Source organism: Suricata suricatta, chromosome 8 (assembly GCF_006229205.1).
Source record: "Suricata suricatta isolate VVHF042 chromosome 8, meerkat_22Aug2017_6uvM2_HiC, whole genome shotgun sequence".
NCBI lineage: Eukaryota > Metazoa > Chordata > Mammalia > Carnivora > Herpestidae > Suricata > Suricata suricatta.
This window is the reverse complement of record NC_043707.1, coordinates 108,361,360-108,374,728: the sequence shown is the minus strand read 5'-3', so window position 1 is coordinate 108,374,728 and position 13,369 is coordinate 108,361,360. Positions and strand designations below refer to the sequence as shown.

At 45.5% G+C, this 13,369-nt stretch overlaps 1 protein-coding gene across 8 annotated transcripts in view; it reads left to right on the top strand.

Moving 5' to 3' along the window:
• The window catches only part of ST3GAL3 (ST3 beta-galactoside alpha-2,3-sialyltransferase 3), a 204,264-nt gene that overhangs the window by 95,330 nt on the left and 95,565 nt on the right, over window positions 1-13,369 (top strand). For all 8 annotated transcript variants that reach the window (XM_029948432.1, XM_029948429.1, XM_029948431.1 and 5 more), the window contains one exon: window positions 10,534-10,576. In XM_029948432.1, coding sequence (XP_029804292.1) covers window positions 10,534-10,576 — 43 coding nt within the window. The remainder of the gene's footprint in view (window positions 1-10,533; window positions 10,577-13,369) is intronic.

Sequence of the window (13,369 nt, the reverse complement as noted above, 5' to 3'; positions counted from 1 at the left end):
TCGGTACAGGTGCAGGAGAAGGGCAGAGATTTGCATTATCCACGCCACTTCCCACCTGGAGCCAAGCCAAGGACACGTGCTCCTTGGCCAGGGGTTTTTATAATGCTGAGGTTTGCAGCCTGGCGAAGGCATGAAGCTCAAACCACCAGACTAAACCTCTCTTCCTCACTGCATCGCTGTGGGCTTGCTGCCGCGACACCTGAGGAGAGAGTACCTTCAAGTGCTAGGGTGCGGTATATGCACATCACCCTACATTGTGCCTGGCTGGCTGGCGAGTCCCGGAGTCTTCCGTTCTCACAACAGGCTTGAGATCAGTGGACAGTCAGTGAGACCCAGGCTTTACTGCCGACTTCCCCAGACGTGAATGGACGCTGAAGAGTTGGTACACTGAAACTGGCATTTCCGTTGTACAAGCTGAATTCACATGACGCTTCGAGAACACATTCATAAACAGTCAGATGCTCTGGAGTCTGCAGCCTTGCCCAGACCCGACAGTAGGAGCTCTGTTCCTGTGTCCCAGAGCGTTATGCCTCTGCCTTCCTGATTGCTTTTTCTAGTTTCCATTTCCTGAAGACTAGACGTAAACTTCCCTGCCAGTCCTGGAGCTCTGTGAGGAGCTGGGCGCAGATCCGACCACTGGTACCAGCTTATGGATATGAGAGTGGGGTGCCTGTCGGGTAAGATCCCCAGCTGCACTGGAAACGGGGCAGTCACTCAGGAGCCTCAGGCAGTCTTCGTGGAGGAAGTTGAGTTTTAGGCTTTTACAAATGACACAAGGGAATTGACCTTGGCAGGTGTGGAGTCCTCAAAAGAGAGCCCCCACGTAAAAGCCAGGACCTGAAATGGGGGAGGAGTTCCCCGAGGAGAGCCAAGGCAGGTGACTGATGCAGTCATCTGTAGGGCTGGGAGCAGAAGTGGCCAGAGCACTGTAAAAGGTGGCAGGCTAGTGACAGAGGAGGCCACCGATGCCATTATTGTTACACTCTTAATGGTGCCCCTTGAAGCAAGGGGTGGAGGAAGACAGAATCCAGGTCTCGTGGCTGCTACTAGACTCCCTTGGTCATTCGATCACCCCATGCATTCTTCCATTTGCTTAGCACATTTACAGAATACCATCCCCTCTGCCAGACCCTCTACAAGGGGTCAGAGATACAAATACACACAGTTAGGATTGTTTAATTGCAAGCAACAGACATCAAACCCGGCTAGCTTAAAGGAAAGAGGAATTTACTGGAAGGACCCAGGTACCCATAGAATAAAATTAATATCAAAAGGCCGGCGCTCAGAAAGGACACAAAGGACAGTGCCAGGAATCTACATTGCAACAAACAGTGCATTTCTTCAGCACCTTGTTTGTCTTCACCTGTTTGTCTTCTGAAAGAGAGTAGGTTTGAACTTCGGTCTAAAGAGTAAGCAGGGATTAACATAAGAAAAGAGATGAGGGCACATTTCAGGCAGAAAAAAACTGGTGCTATGAAAGAGTCCTATGTAGAGGGAGCTCACAGCTTATTCAGGGGACTGAGGGAAGGCTGGGATGGCCTGAGCAGAGGACACAGGGGGCAAGATAGCACAAGGTGGAGATGGAAAGGTGGCTAAAAGCCAGGCCATGAAGGGCCTTGCGGTACTATGGAAGTACCTGTTAGATTTTGCTTCGGTGACAACCAAAATCTTGAAGGATGAGTGGCTGTTTGCCAAGTCGGCAAGCTGAGGGAGGGTATTACAAAGAGAGGAGATGTGTCTGCAGAAGCGCTCAGGCATAGAGGCTGCCCACAGAGGAGTGATGGAAGGTGGGGCGGGGGGGGGACAGGGTAGACAGAGTGAGAGCGGGCTGCATAGTCTAAGCAACAACGCAGCTGCAGCAAAAGCAGGGACCGTGATGCAGGGAGCAGGATCTGTATTTAGAAATGAGAGAGGGCACACCAAACACATCCATCTTGGAGGACTGAGTGGTCATGGCACTAGCCAACAAACAAAACAAAACAAAAAATGGGGCTGGGAGAGAGGATGCAGATAAATCTGGTTTCCGGCATTTTGAGTTTGAGGTGACTGTGGGTCGTTTAGGAGCAATGCGTAGGAAATATATAGTGAGGAAAGTGGTTGGGAATAAGGTTTAAAAATCTTTTTAATGTTTATTTTTGAGGGAGAGCATGAGCAGGGAAAGGTCAGAGAGAGAGAGGGAGACACAGAATCCAAAGCAGACTCCAGGCTCTGAACTGTTGGCATGGAGCCTGATGCAGGGCTCAAACTCACAGACCCAAAGATTGTGACTTGAGCTGAGGTTGGATGCTTCACTGCTGAGCCACCAGGCACCCCGGGAATAATGTCTTAAGTGAAGGGAAAAGCATATACAAGGGGCTGGAGATGGTAAATAAAATAGTTCAGTCTTTGGAGGAAAATAAAATAGTTCAGTCTGGCCAGAGCATAGAATTTGGCAAGGGCAGAGTGGCAGTAATGTGGGGACTCCAAAAGTAAAGTTGGAATGGTCACTGTAGGTCAGATCCTGAAGGACCTTATGAATCAAGAGACTGGTACTCGTTTTTAGAACAGTAGAGGCTGGTCAAACGTTTTAAGCCGAGTTATGATGTAACCATATTTGTCTTATAGAAAGATAGCTCTGATCACATCAGAAGAATCTATTAAGAAAGGGACAGGACAGGAGTCAGGAAACCTAGCAGTAATCCAGATAAGAGGTAAAGCTGGCTTCTTACGGAACAAAAATGAACAAAAGTGAGTTTGAGATCCATTTAGAAGATGAAATTAAAAAGACATGGTAATTCAGGCACCCCGATATTTGTAGCAATATTATCTACCATAGCCAAATTATGGAAATAGCCCAAGTGTTTATCAATTGATGGATAGAAAAAGAAGATACGGTATGTGTGTGTGTGTGTGTGTATGTGTGTGTGTGTGTGTGTGTGTGTGTGTGTGTGTATAATGTTAGTCATAATCTTGCCATTTGTAAGGACATGGATGGAGCTAGAGAGTGTTCTGGTAAGTGAAATAAGAGAAAGACAAATACCATATGATTTCACTTATGTGTGGAATTTAAGAAACGAAACAAATGAGGAAAGGGAAAAAAAGTGAGTGGGAGACAAACCAAAAAACAGACTCTTAACTATACAGAACAAACTGATGGTTACCAGAGGAGAGGTGAGTGGGGGTGGACTAACTAGGTGTTAGGGATTAAGGAGTGCACTTGTTGTGCTGAGCACTGGGTGATGTATGGAAGTATTGAATCACTATATTGTGCACATGAAGCTAATATTACACTGTATGTTAACTGACTGAAATTTAAATAGAAACTTTTAAAAAACAGACATGGTAATTAAATAAGAAGGAAACAGGGATCAAGTAATTCTCTCAGGTTTCAAGCTTGGCGGCTGGGTGAATAGTGGCACCATTCATTAAGGTAGGGAACACAGGAGGGGAACCGGGCCCTGCATGCGTGTGAGTGCTGTGAACGTGAACTCTGTGTGGGGCAGCCTGAGTTTCAGGTGTCTGTAGGAGAAGGAAATGCCAGCCGACAGCTGAGTATATAAGTCCAGGACTCAGGAGAGGGGTTGGGCAGGAATGACAAGTTGGGTTTGGGTGCAATGGAAGGATCGCTGGGCAGGCTACCCTGAATGGTTGAGTGGGGTGAAGTCTACCCTGAATAAGGAAAAAGCAAAGAAAGAAAGGAAACAAAAAAACCAGACAAAATATATGGAAAAAATTTTTCTGACATTTAACAACAGGTAGCACGTGACACTGGTCTCTGAAAGAAGAGGAATAAATGAGTTCAGCCCTGTAGTTGCCCAAGCTAACAGCCCAGACAAAGTGTCCAGACCTCTGCACAGGGAAGAACACAAACAGAACCCTAGAGTCTTCCTAAGAGAAAACAGATTTGAGAATTTGAGAGGAAGGCAGCCAGAATTCATAAGTACCAGAGAGGAGAGAGCTGCACCCAGAGAGCACTCCATAGATATGTCGAGGGCCCCCTTGGACTCCTCTGCTGGTCGGTGCATGTGCGTGAGAAGGCGCCTGGAGGCAAGGAAAGAGGCACTGGGGAGGAGCAGGCAGAATGAGCCCCACAGGTCACACAGGGCTGGGAATGGTGGGGAAGCATCATTATACACGGGTATCCATGGCACGTTCAGAAGGGCATTGCCTTGGTGGTGGGGCAGAGTTAGCAGTGGCGAAATGAACGAAAGTTCATTTTCTTTTCATCTGAATCCTACAAAGCTTAAAAGCAAGCCTTGAAAGGATCCAGATGTTTCCAAGTAATTTAACTGTACCTCAAAAATAAATAAGGAGGGGCACCTGGGTGGCTCAGTCAGTTAAGCGGCTGACTTCAGCTCAGGTCATGATCTTACGGTTTGTAGGTTTGAGCCCCGCGTCGGGCTCTGTGCTGACAGCTCAGAGCCTGGAGCTTGCTTCGGATTCTGTGTCTCCCTTTCTCTCTGCCTGTCCCCCACTCATGCTCTGCCTCTCTCTGTCTCAAAAATAAGCTATAAAAATTTTTTTAAATAAATAAATAAATAAGGAATGCACAAATATCCTGTGCCCACCAAGTTGAAATTCACATGGCTGACATCCAGTCAAGAGTGACCAGGCTCACTTGAAGCTACTACAGTACTGTATGTTAACACTACTAGAATTAAAATAAAAAATACATATGTATATGTGTGTGTGTCTGTGTGTGTATTTTGAATGACTAGATAATTCAGAAAAGCATGCAAATACAACCCATAATGAGAAAAAAACAATAGAAATAAGCCTAGTGATAACACAAAAGATAGAATTAGTAGGCAAAGACATTAAAACATAATCCATATCTTCAAGAAGGTAGAAGAAAGCATGAGAATATTAAGGAAAGACATATAAGACACAAAAAAGAAATTTAGAGGTGGAAAAAATAGCATTTGAGATTAAAACTATACTGAATGGGTAAACAGGCAATTCAACACTGCAGAAGAGAGGAGCAGTCAACTGGAAGATACTTAAATAAAAATTATTGAAAGTAAAACACAGAAAAGTCACTGGGGGGATGAAGTAGCAGAAAATCAGTGAGTGGTGGGGCGTCAAGCAGCCTGATACTTGTGTCACTAGAGCTCCCCCAGAGAGAGGGGAGGGCAGACAATTTATTGAAGAAATAATGGCCAGAAAATTTTCAAATTTGATGCAAACCATAGACCCGTAATAGATCCAAGAAGCTCAATGAACCCCGAACACAAGAAAAGTGACGAAAACCATGACAGCACATCAGAAGTCCTTCCCCCCCACGACCACAGGAACTTGGCATTTGGGAGAAAAAGTGGCCTGTCCTTGAGAGTCACAGGAAAAGTGCGGTCTCACATGGCAGAGCCAGGCTTCAAGTCTGCCAGGAGGTCAGAGAGGTTAGCCAGACGGTATTATGAGGAAGATTTTAAAAGGAGATTGGTCAGGGAGGATAATACCCACAGCAGAATGAGAATGGGAAGGAGAAAGTCCTAAGACCATTTTAACAGTGGTGCACTTAATATCATCTGTGGCGATGCCAGTTTTCCCTGAGACTGAGCTCGCTCTGTGTTTTCGAAAGACTCCCTGCTGTTTCCCAGAGCCTGCATTTGTTCAGGACAGCATATCCCTTCTTCTGGTAAATTCTCCTAACCACATGTGTCATGTGGGAGATGTAAGTTTCTTTTTACAACCCTTGCCTCCTGTGACTGTGATTAGAGCGGCTGTGTGCACTAGGCCACTCCTGGCCCTTCCCTGGGAGTTTTGCCATTTTGTGCAGAGAGACTGAGTCTCAGTCCCTTTTCAGAGGCAACGCTGAAGCTGTGTGTCTGAAAGTTGCTGGCAGCGTGTTTTCTAACTTAGGAAGGAAGCCGGTCAGGGGAGAGTAATGACTCAGGGAGGTGCAGTGGTGGTCCAGTCATTTTCCGTTGTCCTCGAAATCTTCTGCACCCTGACTCCACACTGGTTGTGTGAACCATTACGTTGCCCTTTTTGCCTAAATTAGTACATCCGGTACATTGAACATGCAAGACACATCAGGAGATAATCAAAGCTGGCTTTATTTTGTCTCCCTGTGTCCCCTTAAAATGTTTTCAGTGTGGGAGGTCCAGAGAATTTTTTGACATCGCAGAGGTGACAAAAACCTCTTGGTCACACTGAGTCACCAATTCCAAAGTTAGAGTATCTGGCCTTATGAAAGAGCCACAGCTCTCGATTCTTTCAAAGCTACAGTGACTTCCCCTCCCTGCGCTGAGGGCTTAGTCCAGCAGGTGCCTGACCCTGGGTAGGGGGTGTCCCCTGCTTGTCATTTTCCCACTGCTCCTTAGATTCTGGTTGTGGTTTCCGACCTCTCTGGAATCGTTGGGGAAGGGAGAGAGAGAATATGAGCAGAAAAGACATAAGATAGTGTCAGCACTGTCTGAGCTGTTGAGCGTTTAAAGCTAACGCCGGTGGGTGCTCTGAGAGGCGTTTTGGAGACCCCTCCAACTAGGGACCTCTGCCGTACAGCTCCCCTGAGGTCATGCACTTGCCCGAGTCTCGTCACTCCCCCCTTCAGCTCCTGGGACTCCCAGTGTCTGTCCCTGCTGCTGTCTGCTGAGGCCCCTGGCTACCCTCTGGACCGTATTTTGGAAAGGACCTAAAACAAACTCATTTACACATCCTTGCCTACAACAAATTCTGGGAGTGCAGGCCAATTCCTACATCCAGCCTAACTTGTGGCCTTTACGCTTGTTAGGTAGAAGTCAGGCACCCAGAAGTCCACTGCATTCTCCTTCTTTAAGGTTAAAGTTAAGCTTCCCTCAGCAGGCATAAGGGAGAGATAAGTATCCATTCTACCCCTTAAGTGAGGAGTCCATAGCACTGCTCTGTCCAGGAAAGTTGTCCACATCCTCTTTCCTTAACTTCTCCTAGACAGTTACTTTGATATTTGATGTCAGGAGGGCCTTTCGAATCATGTAGCAAGTTTTCAGATATTTCCTTTGAAAATTTGCATCGCAGTCTAGAACCTCATGTTAGTGTCTGAGATTTATCATCCCAGAGACTTGACTGAAATATTATTTTTAGCATTCTGTTAGACTAATTTGATTTGGATTTACGACCATAGTGACCAAATAATCCTGGTGGTACCAGTCAAAAAATATTTACTGAGCACGTATTGTGTGCAGCCACAAAAGAGAAATGCTTCCAGTCCTTATGGACTTTCAGCCTAGGATAGAGTTTACAGATTGTTAGCTCACTGGCTGAATCCTGCCATGGACGTATTTTGGCTAATCCTCATAATCTTTCCTTCCTTCCTTCCTTCCTTCCTTCCTTCCTTCCTTCCTTCCTTCCTTCCTTCCTTCTTTCTTTTCTTTCTTTCAGAGAAAGAAAGAGCACAAGATGGAGAGGGCTAGAGGGGGAGGGAGAGAGAGAATCATAAGCAGGCTCCATGCCCAGCATGGAGCCCAATGCAGGGCTCGATCTCATAACTAAGATCATGACCTGAGCCAAAATCAAGAGTCTGACGCTTAACCAACTGAGCCACCCAGTTGCTCCCTAAATTTTTGTGGAATCTATTGCCAATAATTACACACTAAATGATTTTACCTTAAAAGATCCAGATTCTTGGGGTGCCTTGATGGCTCAGTTGGTTAAGCACCCGCCTTTTGAACTCAGCTCTGGTCTTGATCTCAGGGTCTTGAGAGTTCAAACTCCACATTGGGCTTCACGCTGGGCGTGGAACCTACTTAAGAAAAGAAAGAAACAATCCAGATCCTTGGCTTTATAAAGTTTATTTATTTTGAGAGACAAAGAGTGTGAATTGGGAAAGGGCAGAGAGAGAGTGAGACCAAGAATCTCAAGCACCGAGAGTGTGGAGCCTGATGCTGGGCTTGAACCTATGAAATTGTGAGATCATGACCTGAACCGAAACCAAGAGTCAGATACTTAACCAACTGAGCCACTTGGGTGCCCCAGATCCTTGTGTTAAAAAAAAATCAGAAGATGTGGCAACGTTAGGCGTGCATTGCTACCTGGCATTGTCCACTGGCGCTGGCAGATGCTTCCCCTTGGACAGGGCATGAAGTCTCCAGATGGGCTCTGTGACCCAAAGGCCATGTCAGTTGCCATTTATCATTCTTGGGCTCACACAGTTACCTTTCCTTAAATAAACAGAATAAGATGAAATATCTCTGGCGCTCCTGCCTTCTAACAAAAGAGAGAAAACAACAGTCCCAGAGAGCTATGAAGGGGATTTCTTTAGACATGCAGCATTCTCGTATATATGTTTAGTACGCAATTAGTGCATATGTCTATAAAACAAGACTTATGATGGCATTGGAAAATAACCCGCAGACATAATCATGACTACTGTGCAAAATTACATGATGAAAACAATGCATTTTAACAGAATTTGTTTTTAATAAACAACTGAAATCAGTAGTATGAGTTACCCTGGGAAAGTATCACATTCCCTCCTTCCATCACTTGTGTTAGACTCTGGCCTGGCCCCTGACATCTGAGTTTGCAGCAAGAGGAAGGCATTCTCTGGAGTCTCTGGAAGGAAGCAGCCAGAGTGTGGATTCATTGGATATCCAAGGACGTCTTAGCTTGGATCTGAGGAGCAGGAGCAGAATAGTTTTCCCGGGGTTATGACCACATGGAGGGAAAGCCACAGGTGTTGGCAAGTTAATGAGATTTTCTTTTTTATGGAACGATAAATAGGATTGTTGAAAGAGTGTTAACTTTTGACACTAACTCTTTTTGCAAATTTTGTTTTCAGTTTATTTATGAAATTGACACCTTTTTAAAAATTGATTTTTATAAGTTCCTGATGTATTAAGCAAAGTCTCCCATCCATTTATCTCAGTTAGAGCAAAAGCAGAATTATTTTGAGGAAAGGCTTTGACTTTCCTCCTAAGAGGCAAGCCTTCTGCTGAGTTATATGTTCTAGTCGGTATCTTCCATTTTAAGAGAAGAGTTATTCTTTCACTGCAGTTCTGCTGCTTAAGAAAGAGTACAGATTTGGGCTTTAGCTGGCCTTGCAGAATGGCTCTGTGAGGTACTTGTCTATATGGGTACCTTCCTTCTCTTGGCCATCACTACTTATTGAAGACTGAGTTCCTCAAAAACCCTGCTGCATGGCCTCTACCATTCAAGTGTTTGGCCTTGGTGTTTTGTTCTGTCCTCAGGTTAAGCCAAGCCAACTGAGAACTGCATTCACAGACTGCCACACACACACACACACACACACACACACACATACACACTTTGCAAACATTGATCAAAGCTATAAGAAATAACCTTATGACACTTCCCTCAAGTCTTAGTAGCAGGAATAGCTGTGGTTCTCCTGGTTTATTTTATGAACACTCTAACTCATTTTATCAGGGCTTTGCATTTAGCTTTAGCTGTGAGAAGTCTTAGGGGTAAATCTATAATCCTCCTCTGGCCAGCACATAGGACCTTAGGTCATCCAGTTTTGGTATTCCTTTTCTGGCTATGTTATTTTTCTTATGCTTATTTCCCCAGTGGTCCCAGATACCATATATCTTTTTTTTTTTTTAACGTTTATTTATTTTGGAGAGACAGAAAGCAAGCAGGGGAGGGGCAGAGAGAGAAGGAGACACAGAATCCAAAGCAGGCTCCAGGCCCTGAGCTGTCCACACAGACCCTGACGCGGGGCTCCAACCCACGAACCGTGAGATCATGACCTGAGCTGAAGTCAGACGCTCAACTGACTGAACCACCCAGGCACCCCCCCCCTTTTTTTTGAGAGAGAGAGAGAGAGAGAGAGAGAGCGAGCGAGCAAGCAGGGGAGGAATCTTAAGCAGTCTCCATGCTCAGCATCCACCCTGTTGTGGGACTTGGTCTCACCACTCTGAGATCATGACCTGAGCTGAAATCAAGAGGCAGACGCTTAACTGCCTGAGCCACCCAGGCACCTCCCCCCAGATACCTTCTTTTTAAAAACTCTTGTACTCCATCCAATTTTGTAAAACTGCTTCAACCTCATTTTAGAATGAGGCAAGAAAATATTCATGATTTATCCTTTGTTGTAAACATCTTACAACTTATTTTTAGATTTTACTTTAAATTTCTTACCCTTTATGTAATCAGACCCGTCAGTTCTTTGTGCCTGTCATAAATAAGATGGGGTCATTGCCATGGATTTGAGGACCCCTTGGTTGCCACGTCTTCACTCCACAGTTAACACGGCTGCTTTGGCAAAAATTATGACCGGAGCTTAGAGGAATCAGAGATTGCTCCTAACCCTGTTACTTCTCTGGGGGTCCAGTTTTGTGGTTTAACTAAATTTCAGTCAAGCACCGCATTTAAACAGGAAGGCAGTTACATACCAGCATAGGACTGGTTGGCCTAGAGGGTCTGCGAAACACCTGGCATTGAAAATAGGTGTTCAGCAAGCGTTCTGAGACTTCAATTTAGTTATGGCTTGTGTATTTGGGTCTGTTCCTTGAGCAGTTGTCTGTCCCCGTGGTCTGTCTGGGGAATGTAATCTGCTAGTGTCAACAGTGGCTTGACTTTAGTGACATTTGCTGCTTTTCTGTTCTTTTTCAGAGTATGATCGGTTGGGTTTCCTCCTGAAACTGGACTCTAAACTGTGAGTAGAACAAGAAAGCACCTTGACTCTGTGAGAACCGGGGTCCATCTTTGAAGGGTTACCTCCTCAGCCCTGTGTTTTGTTGGGGGCTCCCTAGGGCCTCTGGTGCCCCTGTCAGCAGAATCTTGGAGCATGTTACAGTCTGAGAGGCCCGGAGGGGACGGGATTGTGGGTGCAAACATAAGGCCTTAGATCTGGCTTGCACTGGGAGCTCCTTCCAGAAGGAGGCACTGCCAGGTCCGAGGGACAAGGAGGCCCTGGAAAGGCTCCTCTACGGAGCGGAGGATGGTTGAATTGTAGCAGGAGCCAGTGGCCTCTCAGACACCCTGCAGCCTGGCGCGCAGGGCCTCCTGAGACCAGGCTTCCTCTCCCGTGTTCGCTCCTGTGTCTCCGCCGCCGGCAAACCCTCCGTTCCTCTCTCCCTCTGCGTGTGCTTCTTATCTGTGCCTGCAGTCCCCTTTCCTTGCTGGTCTCCTGGGAAAACTCAAAGAACACCCCTTCCCTGCACAGAATTCAGGATCTTTCCCCTCTGCTTCCAGTGAATTTTCTCCTTCCGACACCAATTATCTCATTGTCATATAATTAACTGGGTCATAATGATTAACTTATTAAGAGCACAGGCTTGGAGCCAGGCCTGGCTTGGTTCGAATCCCAGATCTCCATTTACTCTGATTTGTAGCAAGCTACTTAGCCTCTCCGAGTCCATCCATAAGAGGTGGACACCAATATACGTGTACCTCTTAGGGTTATTGTAAGGACTTAATTGAAATGATTAATTCATATTTGCTTTCAAGTACAAAGAATCTAATCCTCTCAGAATCCTGCTCTGTTCTGGCCTTCTTGTCCTTCCTAGCACCCAGCCAGTGCTGGTTTATGTTTGTGAGGTGCTCAGTAAACACTGACCATGGCTGCATGGCTGGATGCATGGATGATAGGTGGATGACCGTGCACTTGCCCAGTCAGACTGGGATGCCTTGAGATTGGACTGTATCCATTCTGTGTGTCCAGACCTTGCACAGCACGTCTCCCGTGGTTGAAATGCAGTAAATGGTTGAAAACCTACCTGTGGCTCCATTCTGTTGTCAGTCATTTTCATAGTCCTGTGTCCCCTGCCAGTACCAGACGGACATGAAAGATGGGAATTGTGTCACCTTTCTTCTCTTGCATGAAGCCTTGCCCACAGCTGCTTGTGATGTGATGGCCGTGCCTACATACAAGGCATCGAATCTAGGGCTGTTCGGCTTTCCCACTGAGTTATCTAGCATCTAGACTGGCTTCTGGCTTTTTGACTTTGATGCCTCCTACTGAGACCTCAGGCATTGTAACCCTTCCAGCTTTTATACATCACGGAGGCAGCCGCAAGGGAAGGATGGTCTGTTCTTTACACCAGGCTAGTAGAGAGATGTCGGCCACGTGTTAACATCTGGGGAATGGGGCTCAATTATGCTAGGAAACCATGGGCTTCACTCTTAGAAAATTCTTAATTTAGTGCTCTGTGAAAAAAAAAAAAGAAAAAGAAAAATACAAAGAAATCAAGTATCAGCTAAGCGAGTGAAATGCCACCAGAATGGAAGAGATGTAGTAATTTACCAAGTCAAATCACATCGATAAACAAAAGGCATGTTATTTAGGACATGTTAACTACGGTATTTAAACTGTCTCCGTCAGCGTAAGAAGGGGAATTAGGGGGACGCGCCTGGCCTGTTGTCCTGACAGTCGGGTGGTACACGGCAGGCTGCTGTGCAGCTTTCTGGTGTGCGCCCGGCCAGATCCACGAGCCGTTCGTGTCAACTGGGTCTTTAGCCGGGGAATAACTCACAAGGTAAGGTATAAGCTAGAACTTTCCTCCCTCTTATTGTAAAGACTTTTCCAATCCTTTGCTGTCTTCAGAACAAAGCACAGATATGTGGAAACGACTTTTACCTGCTTCCAGGGAGAAGTTTCCAAGTGAAGGATTCTGGGATTTGGAGCTGATCCCTTGGCAGTGTCCAGATCTCCTCTTAGGAAGTCGCCTTCTGCTGTGCTGTGTTCTAATTCTGATGCACAGGAAAGGACCTGGAATTGAATCGGAAGAACTAGATCTGAATTCTGCCCCTGCTGCTTAGAATTACATGACCCTAGACAATTTGTTGTAGCTCTCTGAATACCAGTTTTTCCTTACCAAAAAAGTAGATAATAATATCCACTTTCCAAGGTTTTTAAGGAAGGATAGAAGAAAGAAGTCTATAAAATATAAATAGGTTTATAAATGTGAGAATTTTTTAATGTATTGTGATTAGATTCGTTGAGGTTCTTAAAATTTATTTTATTTTTTAAATGTTTATTTATTTTGAGGAGGGAAGAGGGACAGAGAGAGAGGGAGAGAGGAAATCCCAAGTAGGCTCTGCACAGACAGTGCAGAGCCTGATGTGGGGCTCAAGCTCACGAACCATGAGATCATGACCTGAGCCAAAACCAAGAGTCAGACACTTAACCAACTAAGCCAGCCTGGCACCCCAAAATTTATTTATTTAATTTTTAAATCAAACAGGTTTTTGTTTGTATATGTGTGTTTTTGTTTGTTTTTTTACAGAATTGATTTTTAAATTTTTTTAAATGTTTTTTATTTATTTTTGAGAGACAGCGACAGCGCAAGCAGGGGAGGGTCAGAGAGAGAGGGAGATACAGAATCTGAAGCAAGCTCCAGGCTCTGAGCTAGCGGTCAGCACAGAGCCCCATGTGGGGCTCGAACCCATGAATCATAAGATCATGACCTGAGCTGAAGCTGGACACTTAATCAACTGAGCCACCCAG